General features: G+C 43.8%; 1 protein-coding gene across 2 annotated transcripts in view; it reads right to left on the bottom strand.

The window, feature by feature from the left end:
• The window catches only part of LOC115158021 (arf-GAP with dual PH domain-containing protein 1), a 33,613-nt gene that overhangs the window by 9,021 nt on the left and 10,955 nt on the right, over positions 1–13,637 (bottom strand). For both annotated transcript variants that reach the window (XM_029706489.1, XM_029706481.1), the window contains exons 2-4: positions 6,370–6,500; positions 4,092–4,183; positions 2,019–2,101 (exon numbers count right to left, since the gene is read on the bottom strand). In XM_029706489.1, coding sequence (XP_029562349.1) covers positions 2,019–2,101; positions 4,092–4,183; positions 6,370–6,500 — 306 coding nt within the window. The remainder of the gene's footprint in view (positions 1–2,018; positions 2,102–4,091; positions 4,184–6,369; positions 6,501–13,637) is intronic.

Genomic DNA, 13,637 nt, shown 5'->3' on the forward strand with positions numbered 1-13,637 from the left:
CAAAATGCAATCAATTAGCGGGAAAACACCATTCTCAAGTGACCTCAAATGCGATTATGCATGTAATGCTTTCAGGTGCATTTTTATGGTGCATTTCTATGGTGAAAATGATCTTCCCCAAATTTGCCAGTTAGTCTCTACACCCGTTGTAAAGCGGATTAATGTGCTTAAATTTTAAGAATATATTTGGCCACTTTAGTTGTGATACAAACCTTATCAAAACATATAGGCTAGGCTACATGAGGTGTTTGACTATGATTTTAAAAAGGCATCATTCACAAGTGATAAGCTAATATTGTCATCCATCAGACTGTTCTTGATTTAATTTTGTCTTTACATAGAGTGCCTCCAGAAAGTATTCAGACCCCTTGACTTATTCCACATTTTGTTATGGAACAGCCTTACACTAAAATGGATGAAATAAATAAAAATAATTAGCAATCTACACACAATACCCCATAATGACAAAGCAAAAACATGTTTTTAGAATTTTTTGCAAATGTTTTCAAAATAAAAAGCAGAAATACCTTATTTTCATAAGTATTCAGACCCTTTGATATGAGACTCGAAATTGAGCTCAGGTGCATCCTGTTTCCATTGATCATCCTTGAGATATTTTTACAACTTGATTGGAGTCCACCTGTGGTAAATTCAATTGATTGGACATGATTTGGAAAGGCACACACCTGTCTATATAAGGTCCCACAGTTGACAGTACATGTCAGGGCAAAAACCAAGCCATGAGGTTGAAGGAATTGTCCGTAGAGCTCCGAGACAGGGTTATATCGAGGCACAGATCTGAGGAAGGGTACCAAAACATTTCTGCAGCATTAAAGGTCCCCAAAAACACAGTGGCCTCCATCATTCCTAAATGGAAGAAGTTTGGAACCACCAAAACTCTTCCGAGAGCTGGCCGCCCGGCCAAACTGAGCAATCAGGGGAGAAGGACCTTGTTCAGGGAGGTGACCAAGAACTCTTCGGTCACTCTGACAGAGCTCTAGATTTCCTCTGTGAGAACATTCCAGAAGGACAACCATCTCTGCAGCACTCCACAAATCAGGTCTTTATGGTAGAGTGGCCAGACGGAAGCCACTCCTCAGTAAAAGGCACATGACAGGCTGCTTGGAGTTTGCCAAAAGGCACCTAAAGACTCTCAGACCATAAGAAACAAGATTCTCTGGTCTGATGAAATCAAGACTGAACTTTTTGGTGCTCAGCATATGTGGAAACTCCTTCAAGACTGTTGGAAAAGCAATACAGGTGAATCTGGTTGAGAGAAGAGTATGCAAAGCTGTCATCATTTAACACTTTTTTGGTTACTACATGATTCCATATGTGTTATTTCATAGTTTTGATGTCTTCACTATTATTCTACAATGTAGAAAATAGTAAAAATAAAGAAAAACCCTGGAATCAGTATGTGTGTCCAAACTTTTGACTGGTACTGTGTGTGTGACTTTTTAAAAATGTATAATGTACCATTATCATGCACCTGCCTCGAAACAGGGGCAGGGGAAAAAATACATGTAAATCTATGCACTTAAATAGCGAATGGAGGATGCTTTTCCCGTGGTTCATTTTCATGCCAGCCTGGTAGGCTATACTCCTTTTGTATATATAAGCAATGTGATAAATATTAGGAAAGTAGAGAAATAAATATAGTAGGCCTAGCCTATAGAAAGATGATGGGATCCTCCTATTTTTAATAAAGGCCATCAACACTTTTCTCACACAGTTGCATAGCCAATAGAAATGTTGCGCAACATGAGCTCGTGGGCTCTAATTAAGTGTTTGATTAGATTTTCGAATACATTTGCATTGATAGAGGGACAATAGAGTGCTGAGTACCAGGCAGTTAGGAAGTTTGGTAGGTTACTAATGACCATCAGCACCATCAGCACATGGGGAAGCCTAATTACCGTGACTAAACGGTCACGTGGAATTTGACTTCCGTCATGACTCGTGGCTGCCGGTGTGGCGGTAATATGGTCACCGTAACAGCCCTAATGTCAGCTCACCTGCAGAGTAAGGCTCCTGTTTCTCGATAAACTCAAACTCGTTCCTCTCGTACCTGGCTCGGATCCATTGCTCCCGCAGTAGCCTGGAACACAATGAAGCAATGGATGTGTTTCACCTTCTCTCAGCTTTCTCTATAGTACAGGTGCCACGCTGTTAGCTGAACGGGTGATAGGCTAACAAGCTGGGAGTTTGGGACACAGGCCACATTTCTACTAATCTTGCTGTGACAGATTCTCTTTTCCTTTCACCTCCATTGCCCGTATATACCCCCCCACACACACACACCCACTCTCCTTTACTCCAGGATAAAAAGATTGATGAGAGTAATAGAAGATCTATCTTTAGAAGTGTGTGACGAGGAGAACATCGCCATGCCAACAACAGCATCTCCTCTTTCTCTCTGATAGACCTACATACAGTATAAAAACAGCTCTTTCAGATGTTCCTATCTTTCTTTCCTGTTCCCTATAATCGTGTCAGTATGGTCAGACAGTATTGTGCATCTTTTCTGAAAGCACAAGCACCAGATTATTCATAAAGAAATATATGCATTTTAGTCATTTAGCAGACGCTCTTATCCAGAGTGACTTACAGGATAAATTAGGGTTAAGTGCCTTGCTCAAGGGTACATTGACAGATTCACCTAGTCGGCTCAGGGATTGGAACCGGCGTCCTTTCGGTTACTGGCCCAATGCTTAACTGCTAGGCTACCTAGATTAAAGTAATCCATTTGACTGACACAAAGAAATCTTCCTCTCACTATCACCTCTCTCACACGTAAAATGCTTGTTGGTTTAGTACCCACAGAAAAGAGTAATGGCACAGACAACACACTGTTTTTCAAGAGGGATAAATCTGCAGTGTAGTTGTCACCAGGGTTGGGATTATTTCCACAAATTACATTCTAATTAAATTCCCTGTCCCCGTAAATTCCATTGAAGTCAGTCTTTGAATTCAGAGATAATTCACTTCCAGTGCGAAAGGTGCAAATCAATCCCAGAACAACAGCGAAGGACCTTGTGAAGATGCTGGAGGAAACTGGTACAAAAGTATCTATATCCACAGTAAAACGAGTCCTATATCGACATAACCTGAAAGGCTGCTCAGCAAGGAAAAGGCCACTGCTCCAAAACTGCCATAAAAAAGACAGACTATGGTTTGTAATGGCACATGGGGACAAAGATCGTACTTTTTGGAGAAATGTCCTCTGGTCTGATGAAACAAAAATAGAACTGTTTGTCCATAATGACCTTAGTTATGTTTGGAGGAAAAAGGGGGAGGCTTGCAAGCCGAAGAACACCATCCCAACTGTGAAGCAAGTGGGTGGCAGCATCATGTTGTGGGGGTGCTTTGCTGCAGGAGGGACTGGTGCAATTCACAAAATAAATGGCATCATGAGGATGGAAAATTATGTGGATATATTGAAGCAACATCTCAAGACATCAGTCAGGAAGTTAAAGCTTGGTCGCAAATGGGTCTTCCAAATGGACAATGACCCCAAGCATACTTCCAAAGTTGTGGCAAAATGGCTTAAGGACAACAAAGTCAAGGTATTGGATTGGCCATCACAAAGCCCTGACCTCAATCCTATAGAAAATTTGTGGGCAGAATTGAAAAAGCGTGTGCGAGCAAGGAGGCCTACAAACCTGACTCAGTTACACCTGCTCTGTCAGGAGGAATGGGCCAAAATTCACCCAACTTATTGTGGGAAGCTTGTGGAAGGCTACCCAAAACGTTTGACACAAGTTAAACAATTTAAAGGCAATGCTACCAAATACCAATTGACTGTATGTAAACTTCTGACCCACTGGGAATGTGATGAAAGAAATAAACGCTGAAATAAATCATTCTCTCTGCTATTGTTCTGACATTTCACATTCTTAAAATAAAGTAGTGATCCTAGCTGACCTAAGACAGTGAATTTGTACTAGGATTAAATGTCAGGAATTGTGAAAAACTGAGTTTAAATGTATTTGGCTAAGGTGTATGTAAACCTCCGACTTCAACTGTACATATCAACGGACCGAACAATGTTGTTAGTTCATTATAACTCAGTGACGTGGGTGACTTACTTGCAGTCTGTGTGTTTGGGTCTGTAGTAGAATGCTGGAACCTTCTGTTCGTACTTAGCCTTGGCTGCTTCGTTACCCATGGCAGCCATTAGCTGACGATAGACGGAACAAATCCATTAATGCATTGACAACACATAAGGGGCATTTTTAGGACTGATATTTACGGGAAGGAAACTAAGAGTAGTACTAAATTGCAGTCCAAGCACCTTGTTTTCTGTCTTTATGTTTCCCTCAGGGAATTATCAGCAACTCCAATCAACATGTCTTATTGTAACTTTAGTCTGAGAATCCTCTATCCCTTCTAACCCCCAGGTAGTGCTACAGTGAGGGAAAAAAGTATTTGATCCCCTGCTGATTTTGTACGTTTGCCCACTGACAAAGAAATGATCAGTCTATAATTTTAATGGTAGGTTTATTTGAACAGTGAGAGACAGAATAACAACAAAAAAATACAGAAAAACGCATGTCAAAAATCTTATAAAAGGATTTGCATTTTAATGAGGGAAATAAGTATTTGACCCCTCTGCAAAACATGACTTAGTACTTGGTGGCAAAACCCTTGTTGGCAATCACAGAGGTCAGACGTTTCTTGTAGTTGGCCACCAGGTTTGCACACATCTCAGGAGGGATTTTGTCCCACTCCTCTTTGCAGATCTTCTCCAAGTCATCAAGGTTTCGAGGCTGACGTTTGGCAACTCGAACCTTCAGCTCCCTCCACAGATTTTCTATGGGATTAAGGTCTGGAGACTGGCTAGGCCACTCCAGGACCTTAATGTGCTTCTACTTGAGCCACTCCTTTGTTGCCTTGGCCGTCTGTTTTGGGTCATTGTCATGCTGGAATAACCCATCCACGACCCATTTTCAATGCCCTGGCTGAGGGAAGGAGGTTCTCACCCAAGACTTGACGGTACATGGCCCCGTCCATCGTCCCTTTGATGCGGTGAAGTTGTCCTGTCCCCTTAGCAGAAAAACACCCCCAAAGCATAATGTTTCCACCTCCATGTTTAACACTGGGGATGGTGTTCTTGGGGTCATGGGCAGCATTCCTCCTCCTCCAAACACGGCGAGTTGAGATGATGCCAAAGAGCTCCATTTTGGTATCATCTGACCACAACACTTTCACCCAGTTGTCCTCTGAATCATTCAGATGTTCATTGGCAAACTTCCGACGGGCATGTATATGTGCTTTCTTGAGCAGGGGGACCTTGCGGGCGCTGCAGGATTTCAGTCCTTCACGGCGTAGTGTGTTACCAATTGTTTTCTTGGTGACTATGGTCCCAGCTGCCTTGAGATCATTGACAAGATCCTCCCGTGTAGTTCTGGGCTGATTCCTCACCGTTCTCATGATCATTGCAACTCCACGAGGTGAGATCTTGCATGGAGCCCCAGGCCGAGGGAGATTGACAGTTATTTTGTGTTTCTTCCATTTGCGAATAATCACACCAACTGTTGTCACCTTCTCACCAAGCTGCTTGGCGATGGTCTTGTAGCCCATTCCAGCCTTGTGTAGGTCTACAATCTTGTCCCTGACATCCTTGGAGAGGTCTTTGGTCTTGGCCATGGTGGAGAGTTTGGAATCTGATTGATTGATTGCTTCTGTGGACAGGTGTCTTTTATACAGGTAAGAAACTGAGATTACGAGCACTCCCTTTAAGAGTGTGCTCCTAATCTCAGCTCGTTACCTGTATAAAAGACACCTGGGAGCCAGAAATCTTTCTGATTGAGAGGGGGTGAAATACTTATTTCCCTCATTAAAATGCAAATCAATTTAAAACATTTTTGACATGCATTTTTCTGGATTTTTTTGTTGTTATTCTGTCTCTCACTGTTCAAATAAACCTACCATTAAAATTATAGACTGATAATTTCTTTGTCAGTGGGCAAACGTAAAAAATCAGCAGGGGATCAAATACTTTTTTTCCCTCACTGTATGCCGAGTCTATCACTCTCCCTCAAGGCTTTCACTCCCCAAATCTCATCCGTGGTGGCCTCTTGGAGTTCACATTATTATTGCATTTAGAAATGATGAACAAGTCCCTGTGGGAATTAGGCTTCCCAGTCTAAAGAAGGCAATGTGCCAGACACACTACTGGAACTGACTGAGGGTCCGTTTTTTTGTTTAGCCTAAAATGGCCAGACTTAAGAAGTTGGATGGCAAGATCTGATCTCAAATCAGGTTGTAATTGGCAATAGGTAACAACTGTAATAAGGACCAATGTGATGCAATATAATATACATTCTCTCATGCTTCCCCCTCTGGTACAGTAGGGTTACTGACCTCCACCTCTGAGGCCTCCCATGACTCCTGCTGGATGGACTTGACCCTGCTGATGTGGGGGATGCCTCTGTGGAGGAGAGAGCAGCCCTGGCACACAAACACACCCAAAGTCACCGACGCCCAGTCTGGCTCTGAGGAGAGAGAGGGGGAAGCGGGAGGGAACCGAGGGGAGGGAGAGGCGGAATGGAGAAGGGGGCAGAAAGCAGGGGGGATAGAGCGATATGGAGGGTGAGGGGGGGAGAAACAGAAGGGAAGATACAGGGTCATAAACACGGTGCAACAGAAGGGATATGAGCTCAATGTTCAAACTATAAATATTAAAAGTGCTGATGCACGCACTTCTGAAAGGTATTAGGTGCAAAGTAAAGAGGCCAATATAACTGAAGGAGTAAAGGACACGTGCTGCGTAGAGAGAAAGAGAAACAGATACCGCTGGGGTATGTTTGTGTGTGTGTGTGTGTGTGTGTGTGTTCGGACAAAGGGGAAATAATATTTAGGCTTAGCACAGGAAACAGGCTGAGATATTCACTGATAAAAATCCAAAGACAGTATTAAAGCACTGTTCATCAGAACACCAAGCCATTGCTAGTCTATTACACGCATGCACCCACGTGCACACACACAACCATGCACACACACAAACACACACCCACACAGCCACTACAGAGATCTGGCAGACAAACACATGAACACTGCAGAGAGCGCTTTGCTATGGAAGGAATAGACTGCATTGTATCGGCCACAAACATGAATATGTATGTATAAATATATGTGTGTATGTGTATATATAAATATAAATAAATATTTAAATAAATAAATATTTAAATATATATTTAAATAAATGTGTGTATATATATATATATATATATATTTAAATAAATAAATAAATATAAATATATATATATAAATATATATATACTGCTCAAAAAAATAAAGGGAACACTTAAACAACACAATGTAACTCCAAGTCAATCACACTTCTGTGAAATCAAACTGTCCACTTAGGAAGCAACACTGATTGACAATAAACTTCACATGCTGTTGTGCAAATGGAATAGACAACAGGTGGAAATTATACGCAATTAGCAAGACACCCCCAATAAAGGAGTGGTTCTGCAGGTGGTGACCACAGACCACTTCTCAGTTCCTATGCTTCCTTGCTGATGTTTTGGTCACTTTTGAATGCTGGCGGTGCTTTCACTTTAGTGGTAGCATGAGACGGAGTCTACAACCCACACAAGCGGCTCAGGTAGTGCAGCTCATCCAGGATGGCACATCAATGCGAGCTGTGGCAAGAAGGTTTGCTGTGTCTGTCAGCGTAGTGTCCAGAGCATGGAGGCGCTACCAGGAGACAGGCCAGTACATCAGGAGACGTGGAGGACCCAGCAGCAGGACCGCTACCTCCGCCTTTGTGCAAGGAGGAGCAGGAGGAGCACTGCCAGAGCCCTGCCAAATGACCTCCAGCAGGCCACAAATGTGCATGTGTCTGCTCAAACGGTCAAAAACAGACTCCATGAGGGTGGTATGAGGGCCCGACGTCCACAGGTGGGGGTTGTGCTTACAGCCCAACACCGTGCAGGACGTTTGGCATTTGCCAGAGAACACCAAGATTGGCAAATTCGCCACTGGCGCTCTGTGCTCTTCACAGATGAAAGCAGGTTCACACTGAGCACATGTAACAGACGTGACAGAGTCTGGAGACGCCGTGGAGAACGTTCCGCTGCCTGCAACATTCTCCAGCATGACCGGTTTGGCGGTGGGTCAGTCATGGTGTGGGGTGGCATTTATTTGGGGGGCCGCACAGCCCTCCATGTGCTCGCCAGAGGTAGCCTGACTGCCATTAGGTACCGAGATGAGATCCTCAGACCCCTTGTGAGACCATATGCTGGTGCGGTTGGCCCTGGGTTCCTCCTAATGCAAGACAATGCTAGACCTCATGTGGCTGGAGTGTGTCAGCAGTTCCTGCAAGAGGAAGGCATTGATGCTATGGACTGGCCCGCCCGTTCTCCAGACCTGAATCCAATTGAACACATCTGGGACATCATGTCTCGCTCCATCCACCAACGCTACGTTGCACCACAGACTGTCCAGGAGTTGGCGGATGCTTTAGTCCAGGTCTGGGAGGAGATCCCTCAGGAGACCATCCGCCACCTCATCAGGAGCATGCCCAGGCATTGTAGGGAGGTCATACAGGCACGTGGAGGCCACACACACTACTGAGCCTCATTTTGACTTGTTTTAAGGACATTACATCAAAGTCGGATCAGCCTGTAGTGTGGTTTTCCACTTTAATTTTGAGTGTGACTCCAAATCCAGACCTCCATGGGTTGATAAATTGGATTTCCATTGATTATTTTTGTGTGATTTTGTTGTCAGCACTTTTAACTATGTAAAGAATAAAGTATTTAATAAGATTATTTCATTCATTCAGATCTAGGATGTGTTATTTTAGTGTTCCCTTTATTTTTTTGGGCAGTATATATATATACATACATACATACATACATACATACATACATACATACATACTTATATAAATGTAATAATGACAATTACAACAATACTGAATGAACACTTTTATTTTAACTTAATATAATACATAAAATCTATTTAGTCTCAAATAAATAATGAAACATGTTCAATTTGGTTTAAATAATGCAAAAACAAAGTGTTGGAGAAGAAAGTAAAAGTGCAATATGTGCCATGTAAAAAAGCTAACATTTAAGTTCCTTGCTCAGAACATGAGAACATATGAAAGCTGGTGGTTCCTTTTAACATGAGTCTTCAATATCCCAGTTAAGAAGTTTTAGGTTGGAGTTATTATAGGACTATTTCACTCTATACCATTTGTATTTCATATACCTTTGACTATTGGATGTTCTTATAGGCACTTTAGTATTGCCAGCCTAATCTCGGGAGTTGATAGGCTTGAAGTCATAAACAGCGTTGTGCTTCAAGCATTGCTAAGAGCTGCAAGCAAACGCAGGAAAGTGCTGTTTAAATGAATGCTTACGAGCCTGCTGCTACCTACCACCGCTCAGTCAGACTACTCTATCAAATATCAAATCATATACTTAACTATAATATAATAAACACACAGAAATACGAGCCTTTGGTCATTAATATGGTAAAATCAGGAATTTATCATTTCGAAAACAAAACATTTATTATTTCAGTGAAATACGGAACCGTTCCGTATTTTATTGAACGGGTGGCAACCCTAAGACTAAATATTGCTGTTACATTGCACAACCTTCAATGTTATGTCATAATTATATAAAATTCTGGAAAATTAATTACGGTCTTTGTTAGGAAGAAAATGACTTCACACAGTTCACAACGAGCCAGGCGGCCCAAACTGCTGCATACACCCGGATTCTAAATCGGCCATAATCGGCATCCAAAAAGGCCAATTACCGATTGTTATGAAAAATTGAAATCTGCCCCGATTAATCGGTCGACCTCTAATTGAGATATTCATGTTGACAAGTATGTGTGTCTAGAAGATATGACAGATGTTATCATACATCCAAACACACACGCACACACGCGATTCTGAGAGAGAAATTGGCTGACTGAATGACCTAATGCATTGACTCTAAAGAGAGCATTCATCCAGGAATTGCATAGACCTTTGAAAGCCTTTAAAAACTTGACACCATGAACATAGCCTAATCAGCTGATACCTATTATGTTTAAATGTGTGTGTCCGTCCAAAACTGCTGTTTGGGCTCAACGTATAAACTTTAATATCGTTTCAGCTTGCTTCAGCTCAATGCTTCTACTCAGTCTAATAGTTCCTGAGCTACTGGAACCTCTCATAATGTAATCACAGTTTGCATGGCTGGCAGGACCACCATCTCAGCAGCTAACCCAGGTCTGACACCCAGTTCTAACAAACCACATTCACACAAACATAGGGAAGGCTCTTCCAAACCCACATTCTTTGTGTTCATCTCTCACACACATACAGAAATGTCGAGGAGGAAAGAGAGAGAGATAGAGGTTGGGGGCCCTGCTTTGTGTGAACTTTGTGCCATCTCTCCATTGTATCCTTGCGCTCTGACAGCCCACAATATGTAATCAGGGTGTGGCCTCGTGTCCATAAACAATGACTCCATCTCTATGGAAACACTCCACATCAGAACGGGCCACTCTACGGGAGGGGGAGGGGGGTCACTAGGTATGTGAATCAGAGAGCAGAGCAGAGACACCATCCAGGAGATTGACCTGACTGATCAAAAACACAGAACACATTGGCTTTTGTCACTGGGATTTCCCTCAATGGAAATGGTCATCCACATGACATGACTGTTAATATCGATGAGGTGGAAAACACCACCGTTAACACACTTTGGATTCCCCTTGTGTGTGTGTGTGTGTGTGTGTATGCACCAGAGGAGGCTGGTGAAGGGAGAACGGCTCATAATAATGGATGGAATTGTATTGAAGACCACTCCCCTGCAGATTAACTAATTGCGCCAAATTGGTCTAGGCCACGCCCCTTCACACTACACCTGTTGTCACTCCCAAATCACCACTCCTCAGCCTCTTTCCTCCTGATCACAACACATCCTCTGATGACGAAGCCAGATGTTCCAGGTTTCCACGGGTGACATTCTCTTCCTTCCCTTCTGTGCGTGAAATAATCAGTAGGAGCCTTATGTATTACATAGTAGTGTTTATGCAGCATGTGCCCCGTTTCAGAAAACTGGGCTTATGACAGGCATCACTACTTCACAGGAGAACGTAAAAAACTTTTCTTCATACATTTTTGGCAGAAATGCTTTCTTGAACATGTGAACTTTCATGGGCATTAATATCTGTACATACGAATACAATTGTTAAATTACGAGCCTAGTTGGTTTAGCCACGGAAAAAGCCAGGAACCTTCCCGCGAGCCACGATTGGCTGAGATAATGGATGGGCTGGATATGCCGAGAGATGAGTTTTGATTGGTCTGTCTATAGCTTGAGCTGCTCAGTATGAGTACATAATTCTTACTACCACAGCTTTTTTGGAAGATTATAGCCACGGAAAACTACAAAAGTGTTGCTACTGCTCTGAACAACATTGCTGCCCTGAATTGAAAAGGGGCTATCGACAAAGATCAATGGGAAACAGTTGTGATGAACCAGTTGTGACTGGGGGTGATATGGCCATCTATTGTATTTCATGAACATGTGAACAGCTCTAGGCAATAGAGACCCACCCATTGCTCCTGTACTTTTATTCAACGTAGAAAACACAATTTCGAAAAGAGATGGTCGGGCACATATGTAAGTGCAGTTGCTAAATACAGTATGTATTATGCTGCCAATTGCTCTCGTCTGTTGTACACCTTTTTGATGCTATTCATGCTCTCAGTTTGTGTGCCATGTGCTCCCTTTGTTCTTGTTAATGTTTGGCAGTTTTCTAAGTTTATTACATTTGACCGTTAATCACATTTCTTTCCTGTTTATTCACCCGGCACTACTTCTTCATTCATGCACTTATGTTGATTTGCCCCTGATATGTATTTTTTGTATCTCCTCCTAGACCACCACATCCTTCCTAACCCTACCAACCGGCCTTACAAGCCAACAGAATCCCCCCCCATCATCTCCATCTCATTACATGTTGACCGATGCCCCATAGTGGCAGCAACATTGAACCTAACTTACAGTCCACCCTAGGCTAGTCCTTTTCTTTATGGTCCTTCGAGCCCGATTCAATTGTGGCCATGAAAGAAGAACATCCTGACAGTCCTATTCCTGGCATTTCCACACCACTGTGCTCTGGACGCATGGTCCAACAGCCTGCTCACCTCCAAGAATATGAGGTTGAGTACATCAGCCAAGCCAAAAGGAGGCCCAGGAGCCATCCCAAATCCCCAGACGGCAAACAGAGGCCCGAAGACGATGGGGCACTCCAACGCACCCTGGCTCTACGCCAGCCTCTACAGGCTCCACTCCAGCCTCTACAGGCTCCACTCCAGCCTCTACAGGCTCCACTCCAGCCTCCTCAGCCATCTCCATTCCAGCCCCCACAGGCTCCATTCCAGCCCTCACAGGCTCCACTCCAGCATCCTCAGCAAGCTCCACTCCGGCCTCATCCATAGGCTCCAGCCAAGGCTCACCAACAGGCTCCAGCCCAGCTTCCTCCCGCCGATCCTCAGCCTGTAGTGCCCCCGATCTATCTGCAAAGTATGGTGCCTCCAATCCAACCACCCTTACCAAACACCTACAAATTCTATGCGAGGTCAACCAGCATCCAAGTAACAAAACCTGCCTGGTCAACTCCCCTGTTACAGAGTTATCCTTAAACTAGTCAAGGTAACCCTCCACAACAAAGAAAGATCCCTTGACACATATGTAATCCTCGATGATTGATCTGAGAGAACCATTCTCCTACAACCAGCTGCCTGCCATCTCCAGCTACAGGGTGAGGCTGAAGAACTAACACTGCAGAGTGTGAGACAAGAGGTCGAAACCTTTCAGGGCTCCACGGTATCGTTCGAGCTAACCTCGGCCTCACATCCAGGACAGTCTTTCCAAATAAGAGATACCTTCACAGCAGACCGCCTTGCCCTTGCCAAAAATAACCAACTGACCGCATCCCTCCAGAGAAGGTACCAACACCACTGAGGACTACCTCCAACTCCTATTACTCATGCCTTCCCCCTGCAACAGTACTCATCGGTGATGACCACACATCTCATTGCCCCAATCATCCCAGTAAGACTAGGCCCTTCTGGAGTATCTCCAGCCAAAGACATCGAGACTCTCTCTAGTCCCAATACTGCCCAGTGCCTCTTTACATCCCTCAGTTCCCCAACTACCGAGATACTCTGACATTTAGAGAGGCTTTGGCAACTCAATGTGGCCTCTCAGAAGAGTGAGAAGGTAGCAACCTGGTCCAAGCAAGACCACCAATCCATTGAACAACTGGAAACTGCCACAGCCTGATGTTAAGGTGGACAGAGTTGACCACTACACCACTCCTCTCCTTAGAATCACTTCGTGCCACAGAGACTCGCCTAGCAAAGGACCCAGACAGAGCTGTGTCACACCCTAATGGAATTAGCAAACTCAAGTAAGCTGGATATGTGGCCACACTGACACCAGAGGCAGCAAAAGCCAATCGTGAGAAGCATGGTGCCTACCTCACCATATGGTTACCCACAACAAGAATGACCGCCTTGTCTTTGACTGTTCCTTGTCCTACCAAGGTCAATCCTTGCTGCTGCCAGGACCAACCTTGGGGCCTTCGCTCCTCGGGGGTACTAC

This window comes from Salmo trutta, chromosome 2 (assembly GCF_901001165.1).
Source record: "Salmo trutta chromosome 2, fSalTru1.1, whole genome shotgun sequence".
NCBI classification, from domain to species: domain Eukaryota; kingdom Metazoa; phylum Chordata; class Actinopteri; order Salmoniformes; family Salmonidae; genus Salmo; species Salmo trutta.